This window comes from Aythya ferina (assembly GCF_964211825.1).
Source record: "Aythya ferina genome assembly, chromosome: 15".
NCBI classification, from domain to species: domain Eukaryota; kingdom Metazoa; phylum Chordata; class Aves; order Anseriformes; family Anatidae; genus Aythya; species Aythya ferina.
In genome coordinates this window covers 11,447,632-11,464,977 of record NC_140314.1, presented here as the reverse complement: position 1 = coordinate 11,464,977, position 17,346 = coordinate 11,447,632, and the positions used below count along the sequence as shown (strand labels likewise).

Sequence of the window (17,346 nt, the reverse complement as noted above, 5' to 3'; positions counted from 1 at the left end):
CAGTGCTGTTTGTGGTGGCTGAGCTGTGCTTTTCCAGCTGCCACCTTCTCCACTTAGGTCTGAAGTTATCCTCAAAGCACTGTATTGCTAACCAGTTTCCATCCAGCCTTTGCTCTTCCTGAAGTGAGAGCAGAGATCCCTAATTTTTCCAGCATGTTGAGGCAAAACATGAGTTCCAGGAGTGTGCAGCACATTAGAATTGTGTTCGAAAGCCATCAGCACAGGCTGGTTGTCCCATGCTTCTGCATTTGCTCCCCCAGACCTCCCCATGGGATGGAATTTGGGATCTCCAAACTGGAACAACCTCATGCAGCTTACTTGAGTTCCTGGCTGTAAACAGTGCTGAACCCCGCTACGTACAGAAAACTTTGTTCTTTGATTTCTCCTGGGCCTTTGGACAGGCAGCAGTTTAACATTGTTTTGTTCAGAAGTGGCTTTGAGTGTGGACTGGGTCCTTCTTGTATTTTTTTTCTACAAGTTAAGCTTTATGTGCTGACAGACTTCTGGTGATAAACAGCGTAGCCTCCTCTGCTGCTCTGCCCAGTCTCTTCAGCTGAGTCAAACCTCTATCCTCCAGGGCAGAAGATGGAAAATATTTATAGACAGCGAAATCCAGTTTGAAAGGACATTCCCGAGACCTCGTGCTTTTAAACTTGGACAGGATCCCTCTCACGTCTGGCTCAGGACCTTGAAACTGGACCGGCCCATAAAGTAGTTCACTGGGCCAGATTGAGAAGAGTTTGCTTTCGTCCAGACTTCCTGCTGAGACTATCGAGAGTGTCTTGGGCAGGCTCCAGGTCTATGATTTATGGACAAACCACAGGCCAGGAATTTGCAATCTAAGCTCCTTGAGCAGCAACTGTTTAAAACATTATGGGAAGAAATGGCCACTGTTTCCAAAAGAAGAAAACTTGGGAGCCATTAATAATGTTTAGCACTTCTGTAGTGTCTTACAATTATCAGTTAATCCTCCTGCTTTCCTTGTACAATAAGGATATTTCTGAATTACTTCACAAATAAGATCTGCATAGTCTGAACAAATTTCCCCAAGAAACACAGTCAATCTGAATTAGGGATTAATTAGGGATTAGGTACCTGCTGGGTTTGGATGAGACACCATAAACGTAGCGGGAGCCTTCAGAGCACCCTGCCCAACACCCTGTTCATTTGAAAACTCTTCCCAGGGCAGTTCTGGGTCTGCCCAAACCTTATCCGGTGAGATCATCCGCTTTCTCAGTAGAACCCAGGTTCAAAAATTCTTGGGATTTCAGAGAAAACCTGGGAGCTTGGCTGCTTACTGGAATTACCCTTCTTTCCAGATTGTTGTCTCCTCTATTGCTCAGGAAGAAGAGGACAGTGTGCTAAAATGACCCTGCTGATCCGTCTTGCTGTCTTTCTACACTCAGAACAACTCACCTAACTGGAGCAGGCTGAACACAGTTCTTCCTTTCCTCTCCTCAGCAGGAAATTTTTCTTCCAGACAAAGTCATCTGTTCTCCCCTTGCTCTCAGAACCATTTTGTTTCTCCTTTACCCTCCCCATTTCCACTTAACCTCCATCTTCTGTAGAGCACTCTTTGACCTATACTGTGGGTGCAGCACAGTCCAAGCTATGAGGGGAGTTCTTCTGCCATTAATTTTCTGCTGTCATTTTCCCATTCTCGTCCACGACCAAAGGATGTTCCTCGGTGCTGTCTCCTGCTGTCAGAGCTGGAGCACCTTCTTGCAGGAAATTTTTCTCAAGTCACAAGCTCATTCACACACACTGCTCCTGGAAGCAGTCTGGACTGTGAACAGGTGGGAATGGGTAAGGGGAAAAAAAAAATGCCATCGGTCCCGGTCCAAATGGAATGGTTGGCAGCAGTGCAGGGACCACAGGCTTCTGTAAGTACTTAAAACTTGTAAGGACTCATGACTGTCACGTTGCCATTAATCTATTTACATACAGCAGGAGGGGTGAAAAATTGGTGAAAGAAGCAGTTTCCCTCCTCTTTTTAAATCTATATGGCAAAAGCTATCATAATGAATTGCCCATTAAACATATCCGTGCAACTTTACTCCAAATGTCAGGATGTTATTTGCAAGGGATTTGGGGTCAGGTAATAGCAGTTAACGAGGAAGCAGGCCATGAAGCCAAACAAAACTTGGTTCTTCCCCTTTTGCAGCCCAAGTAAATGAGGGGTAATTGGGGATAAAGCCTACTCCAAAAGTAAATCACTAAGTAAAGCCTTAATGGAACTGTCCCAAATTAAACTCTTAGAAACTCGGAAAGTCAGTGCTATGTCTAGAAGCAGAGGGAGATTCAACTTGAGCGTTGTTTGCTAATGTATCTCAATTGCTGGACTTCTTCTGTCTAAAGTGATTTAGCAGATATTTGGAAAAACAAGTGTTCTAAGTTGTCTTGCAATATGCCTAAAGAAATCAAAACATTAGGATTTTTTTGTTTGTTTGTCTAATGGTGTTTTTTTTTTGCTTTGCCCTTTCAAAAGACTCAGTATTGTGCACTGAGTGTTGTGGTGAGCTTTGTTAACGAGCATGGCCCATGTCCATGAGATTCCATGAAGGACAGATTAATGTAATAACTTTAATGCAAAAAGTAAACTTTACTCAGTCCTTCCCCCACTGCCATTGGAATTGGCCCTCTTGGCTATTTCTCTGATCACTGTTGACCTAAATTGAACCAATTTGTACTGAAAGCTTAAAAAAGTTCATCTGAAGCTGCCAAAGAGCCACCAGCATTACAAGCCTTAACACAGATCTGTACGTTTGCCCGTCAGACTCAGCAGAGATAACAAAGTGAAACACATTTTGAGAAATGCTGAGTGTGGGGATAAAGGTATGTACACATATATAATCTGTAACATGTGCATGCATAGATATGGAGATGCACAGGTTTACATGTTTACTGTAAATATAATTGCATGATGACTTCAAGCATTTGCTTTTAAAAATATTTTAGAACTGACAACAGTGCCCAAGAGTTCCATAATAGTAGTTTCCTCCAGAGAAACTTGGCACCAATAGTAAATATGCTGTCTTTTTGCAACGTGTATCAGGGCTATGCCTGCATCTACAGGGTTGTAATTCACAAGAGGGTACCAAAGCACATAGTAAATCAAGCCAAGGTTTTCATGGTAGAGTTTAAAGCACTGTGGCCCTATGCATGTGCTTTAGGCATGTCTATCAAAGTAGCTTTGCTTCTGCCCTACTGTGCTTTCATTGCCTCTTTGTTTTTTGAGTCCCCACCAGCACAGAACATCCTTCCTGTCCCACGTCATTGCTCCAAGCGCTTTTTAGCCATCTCCTTCTGGCTGAAGTTCTGCAGGAAACTGTTTTCTTCCACCTCCCTGCATCGAGGCAGGACAGCCAGCACTCCCTGCCTGGGAAGGGGTTACCCAGTTGCCTCTGGTACAGACCAGTGCCCTGGTGGGGAGAAAAAGTGAATTATTAAAACACTGTTAGCAAAAATCCAGTAGGTCCACACAGAAAATCACAGTGTCTCTGATCAGCTGCCTGATTTTGGGAGAGCTGCTTTGGTTCCCTCTGACTGGCTGCATCTTCTCAGTGACGTTTGGTGAAATAGTGAACAGAGCTTGTTGCAGCAACCATGTCCTTATTGCCTTAGGAATAGTTACAGGCTTTGAAATGCCCTGTGAAATAGGTATCAGTTTGGTAGCTGGTTCATACTATTAAATACTTGTGCTTTTGGGTGGATCTGTATTAGTAATACCACAATTCACTTGGTTCTTTTCAATATAGGCTTTAAGAGGATGCATTTATGAACATCGGCAAGGTTGAGAGGGTTTGCACTCGTTGCACTGAACACAGTAAGTTTTAAAAGATTCAAGTGGTGGAAAAACAGTTGCTTGCACATGTTCTGTGTTTCACATTTCCAAGGTGCCTCAGCACTTTTAGAACAGAAAATTGCATTTGTCTATGCAAAATGCAGTAGAAGAGTCAGGCTGCAGCGTTGCCTGGCAGCTGTGCTGCAGAGGCTGGTCTGGCTGAAGATGCGTGCGTTTGCTGTGCTCAGCATCGCTTTGAAGTTTCCCTGTCCAGAAGCGTGTGATGGGGTTTGCAACCTGCAGAGATGCCCCTCCAAGTCTCCTACCTTGGTTTTGGTGCCAGCTGTGTTGTAGCTGGGAGGATGGGACTGTGAGCTGGGGCTTGGGGAGGGCTGAGGTTTGACGTGGGCTGCTTGTTGGGTTGGCCTCACCTGCTTGGCCCCTGCCTTGCCTCACCTCTTGGAAGAACACCAGTGAGGGACATGGGTGCAAAGCTCAGGTTGCTTGGGATAATGGAACTCTCTTCCCTAAATCAAGTTTCCTGCTTCTCTGGTGCTTAGTTTCGTTTATTCTTTTAAATATTTGGTGCTTTTGCATTTATGGTATTGTGCAATGAATATTACTGTGACTTGGCTTAGTTCTTATGGAACCTACATGGTGTCTCAGTACATTATAACCAGAGTATTCTTCAGTGTGTTTGTGCAATGTTTGCTTGCAAGTTCTTGCAGGGTTTTCTTAAGAGTGCTCCTAATTCCCATAAAGTGTAGTAACTTCAGAGAGAACTTGAATAAACTAGCCGAAGTGTTGAAAGACACAAACCAAAGGATTTCTTCATATCGGTTTTGGGTTCTTTCATACTGGTATGGGCACGTTGCACCTCCTGGGGAGAGTCAGTGCATAAAATGCTCTGATCAGTCTTGCCAAAATAATCAAAGGCACTAATTCTTTGCTAAAAATGTGAGGTCTTCTAGCTAGTATTGCTTGAATTTAGCACGGCTTAAAAAATGAATTGCTTTGTGGGAAGTGAAAAAGCATGGTGCCTAAGTAGCTTTTTCTGTGTTAAAAGTTGCAGATTTTTGTTGTTGTTGTTGTAAGATTTCCAACCAAGCAATGCTATGACAATATCCATTTCTTTTGGTTATGCTAAATTAGAGATTAAGATCTAGTTACAGGGGGAGGGAGGGGAGAGGAGATGTTATGTGTAAAGGGGACACCATATTGATCACAATAAGTAGTGCTTTGTATTTCTTTAGTAAAATGCTTACTTTGTTTTTGAAGAAAACTGATAGTAATGTAGTAATGATAGTATTGACAGCCACAGTGCTTTCTGTTGCTGCTAAACCTCCTCTCTTTGCCTCTTGGCCTGTTAAGAAGTGTTACCAAGGAGTGAGTTGGGTTCTTACCACATCCATACCACATTTTGAGGAATAAAATCCTGAGTTCAACACAAAATATGCATTGAAAAGGCAAAGCCACTGTGAGGATACACACACCCCCTCTCTCTGGTGCTTTTAGTATCTGCAGTCCTCTAGCCACAATAAATTGGTCATTTGGAGGAAATAATTCTTGATTGCAACTCCACGCTAGTGTGAGGTGTCAGGGCTTAAGCTGACTAATGAAGAAATGGCATCCATTTCCCTGTTCTACCCCCACTTTGTATAAAGGACAAAATAGAATGGCAATGCTGAGAGATCAGCTCTGTAGAAGCTCGAGCTAACTGCTCACCTCAAATTTCCATGGGGCAAGCTTATTAAAACCTCAAAGCATTCCCCTTATACCAGACTTCACAATTTTCTTATACCAGGCTTTTTTTTTAATGGACTTTAGTTGTAGCTCTGGTAGGTTTTCCGTGTGAGGACAGGGACGTGACTTTTCACCACAGTTCCATGGTGGGCAGGGGCAGGTGTGCCGTATGCACTCCTTAGCTCCTTAATATTTCTATAAATTCCACTTTTTTTTTTTTTTTTTTTTTTTTTAATAACAAGAAGAGTTGCGTGCTTTGCTACTGCTTTTTCACGACCAGCTCTTCCCAGCGGCCGCCTCCACAGCCCCGGGCGGGGGCCGTGCCCGCTGCCGCCGCTTCCCCGGCGCTCGGCCGCCCCCGGCGGCCACCTCAGGGCTGCCCGGGGCCGGGCCCGCCTCAGGGGCCGTCGCCATGGCAACCGGTGGCGGGAAGCCGGCGCGCACGCGCAGACAGGGTGCGGCCGCCGCCGTCCGCGCCTGCGCGGGCGCCGCCGTCCGCTGCCGCGCGCATGCGCGTCGGCCTCCGGTGCGGGGCGAGGGAGCCGGTTGGCGCCCCGCGCATGCGCCGAGCTGCGGCGGGGCGGCGGGGGGCTCCCCGCGGGGGCGGCGGGGCGGCGGGACCGGCGGCGGCAGCCCGAGGCGCGGCGGAGAGGTGGGCGGCGGGCGGCGGGGCGGCGTGACGTCATGACGCCGGCGCCGCGCGGCGGCGGGGGCGAGGGGGAGAGGGAGGGGGCCGGGGTGTGACGTCAGCGGGGGGCGGGGCCGGGCAGGGGGGCCGCGAAATGGCGGCGCTGAGGCGGGGCTGGGGCCGGTGGCGGGGCCCCGCGCGGCGTCACGGGATTAAAGTGTTACAGAGTCACACAATTAAAGTGTTTGGTTCAGAATCACACAATTAAAGTGTTTGGTACAGAATCACGGAATTAAACTGTTTAGTCCCGAGTCACTGAATTAAGCCGTTCGTTACCTGCCGGTGAAGCTCAGGCTGAGCTTTGGGGTCCTCGCTTGTGTGCGAGGCCCTGGGGCGGTTTGTAGAAATAACATTTGTCAGAGGGACCCGTGTGGTGTCTGTGAGCTGCCTCGCGATGTGGCTGTGAGAGGCACGCGTTTATAAATAACTATAATAGATCCCCAGCATCACTGATGCCATGCCAGGGTTTCACTGACAGCTCCCATCAGGTCTGTAGCTGATGATACATTTGGATATTGGCGAGGTCTGGGGCCTGGCTTCATGAAAGGAGAAGGTATTTTAAGAAAAATAAATGTAAAAATGCGTTTTCAGGACAGAAAACTGAGCCTGTTTGTGTAAGACTCTGGAATATGGAGAACAGAGATGATAGTGTGAAAACATCAAGCAACGTACTGACAAGGTAGTGCATTATCTACCATGCTGCAGCTCCTGTACGTGATATTAACTGCAAAGTAGGCAAATTATTCATTGTTACTAATTAATGAAGCATTAGTGGAGGAAGTATATGATTAGGTCACCTGCAGAAATCCACGATGAGTGTGGTAACCTTTCCAAAGCAAGCTTGTTAGGATTCTTGGATAATGTGGGGACACCAAGATGCTGTGCTAAGCTTCACTTTGTAGTTGGCCTTTGTGATAATAAGCTAAAATCAGAAGATGGGCTTTATGGGAGAAAATGGTATTTGTAGGACTTGTATTGTTTGAAGTGAATGTCCCCCAAATGTTTTACGCCTTTTAGAATAACGTTGTCCTCTTGAAAAGAAATGGCTTGAACGTTTAACATTAAAACGTGATTATTTCTCATTATATTCACTTCCTGATTAATCATTCAGTTGATTTTCTTGCCACAAACATCCATAACTATGATTGCTCCCTTCTTTATCTACAAAATTATGAGTGATGATCTGAAATTTCACCGCCACTGTCGCTGGTACCACGTGTAGAGGAAGCTTGGCCTTTTTGTTGCTACAGCTTGGTGTCAGTGTGGTCCTGCAGGGACCTGCTCTGGTGGTGACACCTCTCCAGACTCCTTGCTTCCCAGACAGCCGTACCTGTCCTGTACGTGCAGCCCTGTCCCAAAGCAGTGACTTTGTGCTGAGGTCTCTGCTCGTTTGCCAAGTGCCTGCCTCGTTCTGTTGCTGTCTGTCATCATCAGCATCTCACGGTTCCCTTCTCCCAGACAGCTTGATCATGTGTGCTGTACATCTCTCCAATCTCGTTTCCTAAGCCTAAATAATAGAAAAACATGAGTGAATCTCTGTGGGACAGTAGCAGAAACATATGCTCCCAATGAACTGCTATTTGTAGTTGCATTTTGAAACCTAGCTAGCTATGTTTTCATCATTTTAAATGTGGGTTGTATTGATTCTGAATTATTTTAATTAATCATTTTGTCCCTTGGTACTTCCTTAATGGTTTACAAAAGAATTACACCTCTGTTAGCACACAGAGGCCTCATTAAAAAGGTATTAGCTTAACGTAGGAGATCTTGGTTTTCATAAAATTGTGTTGATTGGTATTAATTTTATTATCCGTCTTTAGTCATCAATTCCCATATAAGCCATTTCTTTAACGGCCTGGTGTTGATCTCAGTCTGAAAGATGGGTGTTTGCTTCCCTAGTTGTCCTTGTGAAAAATCGTAGTTAGCAGTCTAGAGAGCTGTTAGCCCGTTTTTCTGTAACTCTGCCTGTAAATGATCTGAATCTCTTGGCAGAAATATCTTCAGTAGCCGCTACCAAACACGCTTTGGATTAGCTGGGGTAGGTTCCATTCATCAGCGTTGTGGTACGGGTCCCAGGACCATAGGATGTTCTGTATAATATAACATTTGTGTGGGTTTCCTCATAGATATTTATGCAGAGATTTAGTTCTGCATATTTTCAGTTAGTATTGACAGTTCTACAGTTTGTTTTCTCACCACCCAGTGGCCTTGGTAGGTCTTTGTTCTCGTTTTTGGTGTACACCAAAGATTCTTTTTGAAAGTCCTTAACTTTTGTGACCAGAAAATTAATCTTACATAATTTTATCCCCTTTTCATTTCTCTACAGTTCCTTGTTTATGTTCATTGCTATCCCATTTTCTTATCGTGATGTTATCTTACACATTTATTTTTATTATTACTGTGATTACTTCTCTCCTGCACTGAACAATAAATTACTTCTCAGTAAGTATTGTTCTCTTTATTGATTTTTGGGCCTCCAGTGAAATGGTTTTATTCAGTCCTTAATTCTCAGTTGTATGTTTCTGTTTAAATGAATAATTTTCCTGTTGCTTTCAGTCACATCAAATAAGCATTTTTGAAACACCAGCTGCATACATTTCTTATTTGTATGCTGCTGTGTTTGCATACAAGCGACGAGCATTTGCACCTGAGCAACCGTTATTTTTATTTTTATGGTCACTTCCCCTTTATCCTTCCAGAGGAGGTAGAAAATAAAAATTTCCTATTTTGGTGAAGCGCTTTGTAAACTAAGGTCAGTTTCTCCAGCGTTTGAAAGCTAGAGAGGCATTTTGTCATGTAAGTAGTGATTTAAAATTCATGCCTAGAATGGGATAAAGCTTTTATTGGACATAAAATACTTTACCATATGTACAAGGTGCTAGCAGGGGGAGGTGTAGTCTCTAAAAGAAATGTGAGCATGGTACCCCGATGGGATATAAGGTATTGTAAGGGGTATTGTCAGGTAGACATCATTACTGGTCATTGCTAAGATTGCTTGTTAGTCTGATTGTGCTTGCTTAGCTATCATTTTCTTGCTTACATAGACTTGAATTCATTTATCATCTCCTGTATTTCCACATCTGTTTTTATTACCCTTTTCTGGCATGGAAAAGCTGTCAGAGGCCAGGACAGGAGGGTTGGTACCCAGCTTTGAATTCCTATTCTGCACTTAGGTGTTTGCTCCTCGCTGACCAAGATCTGCTGTCCTCAGCGTTAACGTTTTTGCCCAGCTGCAAGCAAAGTGAACCTGCCCTGCGTGGTTCTCAGGTTGTGTCTCTGTAAGGTACCCTGTGCCATAAAGGTGTTGGCTGGTGCAGGGTCATGTGTGGAGCGTTTAAATAGAGAAATTCTGAAAATCGTCCTGTGCACATGCTCTTCTCCATCAGGAATGGGAAGTGGTGGGAACCTGTAGGAAGATTTTTTTTGTTACAGGCTTTAGTCAGGAAAAATCCCTAGGGGGTTTCTTCTGGTGTGGTTTCCAGAGCAAACACGAGAGAAATTCTTTCCCTTTGCAGTATTTGGACTGGCCTGACTGAACGTTTTGCTACCAGCCTCCACGGCTTCCTCCTGCAGATTTCAAAAAAAGGAGAAGGGCAGGGGGCGACGAAATGCCCAGTGCCAGCACAATGGCATGCAGCATCAGGGTTTCAGTTAGTGACCAGCTGCAGGGAAGGTCGTGGAGGAAGAAATGTGGCGAGGCAGAGCTGGGGGCTGGCAGGGGAGCAGGTACGGGCTGGGTGCTGCTGGCCGGGCCCAGACAGCGCTGATCCTCAATTTGTGGCCGTGACCTATTCTCGGAGACTGAAGTGGCAGAATTGTTCCTGGAGCAAGTACACAGGTTAAAAGCAGTAAGTAAACAGGCCCAGATGTGCATTCAGGAGTTCAGAAGAGATGCTTCAAGTGGTTGAGTTGCTGGTAGAAACGTGCTTTCAGTTGTCAAAAGAGAAGCTGCTCCGGGTGTTGGGAGGATAGCAGATATTTTACCCATTTTCTTCATTTCCTGGAAGGATTCTGTGACTGAACTAAGTAATTACAAGCCTGTAAGTGTTTAATATGTACCTATTAAACTGGTTGAAATGATCACTGAATTCTTTGCAGATGTCTGTCATCATGCATTTTTAACCTGATAGCATCTTACCAGCATGGGAGCCAGGTCTCCCCGGGAGGCTGCCTCTCAGAAGTCTGATGGAGTGGTTTGATGGCAACAAATTAGGAAATAAAAAACAAATTAACACAGCTTACTCAGAAATCCTTTGAAAAGTGGAACGAGGTAAAGAATTATTTTGATGGTCTGAGAGAGGAAACTGACGGAAGGATCACAAAGAGCATCCACGGGCTCGTTCTGAACCTGTGGGGCACAGAGGTGAAGAAAGAGAGAAATCCTACAGGGCACCTTAATGATGCCAGAGACCAAAAGGGCTCAGGGCATCTCTGTGCAGGTAAAACTTTGCTCAGCAGGCAGGCACTTTCAGAGAAAGGCAAAGGAGATGTTAGGATCAGCAAGGCCTTGGCTGAGGAAGTCTGAACAGTGTGTAACGTCCTCACTTGAAGAGTCAGCAGGCTGCTGATGGCAGTACTGCTCAGAGCACCCCAAAAAAAGGGAGAGTGAAGAGGTTCGGGGAGTGCTGATGGAGATGGTTAGGGACCAGGAGGGCTTCTCTGGGCAAAGAGAAAACATGGGGACTCTTCTTTTAGAGGATAAACCCTGGAGGACGGGATACATATAATTTAATAAAATATTGAGGGGTCCAAAGAGAGTAGATTTGGAGTTTCTGTGCTCCTTGCCTCAACAAAGGACAGTCAAGGAAGTAAAAAGGAAGCGAAGTGAGAATTGATGAAATAGTGTACTTTCTCTTGGCATTCTCAGTTAATCCAGGGAACTCCACTCAGTAGTTGCCTGTGACCCTAAAAACAGCCGAGTCAGAAAGGTGGTGGTGTGGTGTGGCTAGAGGTTTATGATATAAACACCGTTTTTTTTTTTATGAATGAAATGTTGAGGCTCTGGTTTCAAGGAAGTTACTGGGAAACAAAATGAGCCCCAAATGAGAAAGGCGAGGGCAGACTGAGGGGACTGGCCTTGGGAAGTCTCTAGCCCAAACTGCTGCTCAAAGCAGGGCTGGCTGTGGGGACAGACCAGGTTGCTTGGCCCCTTACCCAGCCTCTGACCCATTCTGCCTTCTGGGCTTTTTCTGCAAAGCGTGCAGTGCTGCTGGGTGCAGGGGGACACAGTGCTGGGCGCAGTGTGCAAGTCACCTACATGTCTAAGGACACAGGTCAATGGAAGCGGGAGAACTTGGCACCACTGGAGCATGTGCTCTTCCCAGCTCCCTCCCCCTGCACCTTGGAACTTGATCAAAAAGAGCAATCAGTGCAACGCACCCTAAATTTCACCTTTTCCTTTCATTTTCCAGGTTCCATCTTTCATTCTTACTGGTCTCGTTTTGTACTGTTGCGATGATCCACATTTACTTGAAGGCCACAGCCGGGTATGGATTTAGCATCTAAGTGGATAGGTAAGTGCCGCTGTTTATTTTATTTGACCAGCGTGTGTGATTTGTAGAGTCCTAAAACCTTCCAAAATGAATTGAATGCTATACTGAAAGAAATTGTTTTCAAAGCTATTACTTCTCCAGCTCTATGAACTGGTGCCAAAGCTGGCTGTAAGGTACACCACTAACAGCAGCATCAGAAACACTGAGCTGTAGGAACCTGTAAATACATGTCTTGAAAGGGAAGAGCAAGACAGATAAACTCTTCATTAGTTTTGCATCGTTTGTCTGTCTGACTCGGTCTACCTGGGGTACTGGACATTGACTGCAAACACAAAAGTGCAGATCTGTTTCAAAATTTAACATCAGGAACTGACTGTAAGTAATACGACAGTACAGATGTGTCTGTGAGAAGTATCTATAGCCATGGAGGATGTGAGATTCTGTTTTTCTCCACATGCTGTCTCCTACTTAGAAGAAAATGGTCAATTTACAGCGATAACTACACCAAGATTCTGTCCAGGAAAATTAAATTTATGAACTGGCTACATAAAACTTCAGTTTCTCTCTAACAGGAAATGACTCCAAGATTCACGGCAAAATCCTCTGCTGGTTTGGGAGGCTGAGTTTAAAATAAATAAATCCATTAACATCTGTAATTGCTTATAGGAAAGGCTGACCCATGAAAGTGTGTAACCAGCATTCCTTAGCCTTGCCTGTCTGCAGCCAAACCATTTGAGAAAACAATCTCACATGTGTTTTTCCTGCTTTTTGAGTCTTTCGGTGCCCAGAGCTTTACTGGAGAAACTGAACCGCAGTTGCTGCCATTCCAAGTGAAACACTCTGTTTTAGGCTTGAAAGGAATAGGTTTGGGGAGCAATATAAAACCTCTGGTAAAACGGCCAGAGCCGTAGTGAACTCAGGACTAGGAAGAAGAGGACAATCAAAAAGTCTAAGAATAGAGATCTAGTTTTAGTGTTGCCTGGGGTCTGATGACATTTCCATCTGGATATTGTACCTAGTGCTGTTCCAAGTAATCCCTAGCTAGTGTGGCTATCCTTACTGTAGCTGAAAAAGATTAAGAAACTCATTTAAAAATATCATTTTTTAGTCCGTTTACCTGGTGTATTTGACAGCAGTTTGTGAAACACGGTCACTGCCATGGTTTACTGAGTACTCAGTGGAGGGATTCAGTATTAGTTAGCAGGAGAGCTAATCCGCAATGTGAGCAGGCCGTGGATGTAAGAAGAGAGAAGGGATGAACATCCTTGATAGAGTTGTTCTGACTCGTCCCCAAAACCCTTCTGGATATACGAAATTCCCTTTACTTACTTGTCAAAATGAGGTTGTGCTATCCTCCTTAAAGGTTTTCTGTCACAGCATCTCCAGAATCGCTTCTTGACCTGAAGGATTTTTTTTTTCTCCTTTGCTGCATTTCTTGGTCTTGTGCTGTATAAACGTAAGGACGAATGCATTTAAAAAATGGACAATCTCAAATCCTGAGCCCCAGGCCAAAAGCCAACCCAGTGTCAGAGACCTAGTTTGGAAGTTTTCCTCTTCTCTCCTAAGGTAGCTTGTGCCCATCTGTAGTATGATTATAGTGAGCGTGTTTTGAGTCAGTATGTGCTTCTGCTAATCTTCCTGTTTTATACAAATTGTCTTCTCCTTCAGGGTTCTACCCCATCCCTTTCCTATACTGCATCTGCATACACCATCCGACATAACCACCTTTTTATTTCTTTATTTCAGGGCTGCAGTAAGTGTCTTATTGAAGCCCCTAGCACATCCTGTGCATGGTCTGCACAAACTGTAGTGCTTACCTTCTGGTCTAGAGAGCTCAGAAGAACCAGCTTGTCAATGCATTACATGTGAAAGCACGTGGGGTGCTTGAAGAGAGAATACACTCTATGAAATGGCTGCAAATTAAGTGTGGAAGAATGAACTGTCAGGACAGTGGAGAAGTGCCCACTGTGTTGACCATTGAAGTCTGGAGAATGGAGATCTCTGAGGGGATGGAAAGGACTTGTTGAAAGTCACAGGTCGTGGAGGATGCAAACCTGAGCTGATTCTGGTATCTTCCCCTCTCCTCCAGTCCGTGCAGTGGCATTAGGCCACCGTGTTACTGGCACCCACAGGCCAATGGATGAACAGGACAATGATTTTAAAGAGTTGTGGGCAAATCTTTTGGGTAGAGCGAAGAAAAAACCTGGGGATGCTGAGGCAGCAAAGAAGGCCCAGAAAAGGTCAAAGAGCACTGTTGCAAGAAGCAAATTAAGAAGAGGAAAAGCTGCTGCCACGAGCCAAAACCATCACCTCTTTCCAGCAGCAAAGAGAACAAACTTGATTCAAGATTTGGGTCCTAAGGAACAAGCTTTGGTGCACAAAGAAGACAGTAACACTGTCGCCTGTAGTAGTGGTGAGACTGAGCAAGGGGATGGAAAGATAAGCCCCTTCCCTGCCAGCCAGCTGAGTACAGCAGCCAGTGACTGTAGCCAGAGGATTCTGACAGGTGAGTGAACTGAAGTCTTTCATTGAAGCATCTTATGTTTCCATCTACACTTAGCTGCTTAGGGTTATCTAGGGTTTTAACCTAGCAGTGTGTTCTGCACTAGAGGCAGGCAGCTGATGTTCTTTAGTAAGATGAAGCCTTAGCAAAAAGCATTAGGTAGTCATTATTCAGTGATTTGTACAGTATCAGAACTTAGAAAAACAGCCTCGAATCATCTAGAAGTAAGCCTAGAATGTATTGAGGTGCCTTTTCACTCCGTGCGTTGTTACATTGAGAAATAAATTGCCTCTGGATGTTGTCAAGGTTAAAAATATAAATGAGTAAAGAAAAATGTGAATTAATTGATAAAGGATTGGTCCTTCAGCAGTTATTGAACGTGATGGCCAGAATGCAGTCACCAGTACAGAAACTTAAACTGATAAATAAGGTCAGCCAGGAGGGATTATTTGTACGTGTCCTGTCCTGATAACCTTTCTTAAGTGTCTGTTGCTGACTGCACTGAGACAAGGCACTGGGCTGGTGACCTCTTTGGTCCAATCTTGTGTGCTGCCTGTATGCACAGGACACCTCAAAGCAGAGCAGGGGCATGCTGAGTTGTCAGTCTGGCATTACTTCTGCCTGCTGCTTCTTACCATCTCTCTTCGGGACTCCTGGTTCCTCATCTCAGACCTTGAAAGTTTGAGTCACAGTTTGGGTTTGGAGATAAGAGTGAAGAACAGCAGGAAGCACGGGACAGAAGAGGGGGGGCTAAAGGGCTGCACTGCTTGTTGCCCTTGCTAGTGACCTTCAGGTGAGGTCTTCCTTAATAGTCCTTCCTCTAAAAGGGATACAGAGGTATTTAAACTGCACTGTGGCACAGAAGTGTGATGCTGCTACTATAGTTATGAAGTATAAAGCGATGTAATAGCCAAGCACCTTATTCAGCTCTCTTTTTAAGAATAAGTGTTGCAAAGCTGAGCCTGGCTCAGCCTGCTGTTGGGGGAGGCTTCCCCCCAGCTCTGGGGGCAGCTCAGCTACTTGTGCAATACTGACTGGTAAAGCTCTGGTGTTTTCTTCCCTTCTAGTAAATGCTCTGAATGGCTCTTCCCAGACTACATTATCCTTCCATCCTGCTACACAGCCAGGGGCCTGCTCTTCACCCACCTCAAAGATACCGCCGCTCGCAGGACCAAAGGCACGGGTAGCAGAGCTGGTAGTGGAGAGAATGCAGCAGTTCAAGAGAGTGGCACCTGAGCAGCTAAAACACAGCACAGACGATAGCTTGCCAAAGTCTGTAGCCAGCGGGGATTTTCCTGATGAAAGCCAGGAGCAGAACTCACCAGAGAATGGTACGTTTCTCCCGTTAGCTCTTGTACGTGCAGAAAGAGTGCTGTGGGCTGGTTAGAATGGTTGCATGAAAAGCAGTGCAGATTCTTGGGCTTTGTTCCCAGCTAGCCTAGTGGCTCAGCGTGCAGCACGGAATAAATCACTCCAGATCACTGAGTAAAGTTGCTTTCTCAATTGTTAAAGGACAATCTGTGCTTTTCTCCCAGCTCTTCTCTGAGGCCGAATTAATCTCATGTTAGATTCTGGAGGGATAGTGGACTTCTTGGAAACAGGTTTGATTCTGACAGGATCAGTCAGCCTTGTCGTCCTTCCCTTGGGACAGTGTTAGGTAGCTGTTAGGTAAATATGACTCATAGATTGACCCCATCCTTGGAAGATTTCCAAGATTTCCACAAAGGTAATGTGTTCCATGCAAATGCATTGAATTCACAAAAATTTTACTCTGCCTTCATTCTATTTTAGGTCAAGACCCTGTTGGTTCTGCATCAACACAAAATCTGCTGTGTTTAGTACGTTATGTGTAAGATCCTGCATTCTCCCTAGCAACTTTAGCCAAAGCATACCCCCCTTTGGCTCTGACATGTGATGTACTATGAATAAATCACCACCTACTGCTCCCTGGGTAGTGCAGTTTTGTGTTGTTTAAGGAGCGCATTTTGTACACTACTTTATGAGAGATCAGGTGTAAAGATGCAAGAGAAAGATTGCAATTGACTATTGTGTGGCTAGTTTAATAATGGCAAAAACAACAGCTCCACAGCTTCCATACAGGATTCTTCGTTCTCTGTCTTAGTTAACTCTCCCTTCTTTGCCAGATATCCACGATCTTCCATCCGTGCAGCATGATGGTGCTCTGGCTTTGGCTCTTCAGCAGGAAACCAAAGAGGAAGCCCTGGAGGATGCAGGCTTGTTCTTTTGTCAGATCTGCCAAAAGGATCTCTCAGCCATGAACTCGACGCGGCGAGAGCAGCACGTTAACAGGTGAAGGGCCAGCTTGATTCGTCCTTTCTGCATCCTCTCCCGTTAACCTCAGACCGTTAGGTCGGCTTGGCGATTCTAGAACCCGGTAGCAGGGGAGTCTATGTGGTGACATTGACTTTTATGGCCTGAATTAGCAAGTTCATTTGATCTCAAAACAGGGGCTGATTGTCTCACCCTGCAGGGCTTCTGCACGAACATGTTAAAGCCAGTGCTGCTTTCATCAGTAGTGCTGCAGAGTGGCTGTGATTGTGAAGTGGCTAGCAAAATTAATGAGGACCCACTATTGCAGATCTGCCAATTTCAGCCAGCAAGGTAATGTTGGCCCTATTTAGCTAAAAGTTGTTCGTATAAGGACAGCTAGAATGTAACTTTGTCACTGCATACCCGAGTTGTTTGCAGAGGGAAAAGTGATGCTCTTCAGAATGATGCCTAGGTTGTGTTACAGTGCTTGGCAGTGAGAATGGAGAGGCTAAGGGAAGGCATCCCTGCCTTCTCTTTTGTCAGAATGATGTGCAACTACATTGGTATCAATGCCCTAAACTGGACAGTTTCCTTAGTGGTAAATAATCAAGTACTGTTAGTGTATTATACGCAGATAGCTCTTTGTAAGTGTGCTTCTCTATTGAGAAAGGATCAGAAACAACACATGTGAACAGTTGTGCGTGCTTCATTAAGGCACTTTAAGGGACTCAGGAATGGTTTGGTTTGGCCCGTCATACATCTTGCTATTGAGTGACTGGCATTCTTTGGACTGTCTGCAGCTGCAGTTTCGGAGGTGTTACTACAGTTTCTGTCTTCAAATACTTACTGCTGGTTGATAGGACTG

At 45.0% G+C, this 17,346-nt stretch overlaps 1 protein-coding gene across 5 annotated transcripts in view; it reads left to right on the top strand.

Annotated features, from left to right (window-relative positions):
• Positions 1-6,059: 6,059 nt before the first annotated feature.
• Positions 6,060-17,346, top strand: part of SLX4 (SLX4 structure-specific endonuclease subunit) — a 31,825-nt gene continuing 20,538 nt past the window's right edge. For 3 of the 5 annotated variants that reach the window (XR_014698318.1, XM_084537162.1, XM_084537160.1), the window contains exons 1-5: positions 6,060-6,179; positions 11,627-11,728; positions 13,454-14,213; positions 15,278-15,541; positions 16,355-16,520. Coding sequence is in view for 4 of the 5 variants with exons in the window: in XM_084537162.1 (XP_084393288.1) it covers positions 13,844-14,213; positions 15,278-15,541; positions 16,355-16,520 (800 nt within the window). In the remaining variant the exon portion in view is untranslated. Of the gene's footprint in view, positions 6,180-6,806; positions 6,895-11,626; positions 11,729-13,453; positions 14,214-15,277; positions 15,542-16,354; positions 16,521-16,710; positions 16,833-17,346 lie in introns of those variants that run through there. The other 2 variants (XM_084537161.1, XM_084537163.1) reach the window with 2 other exon arrangements.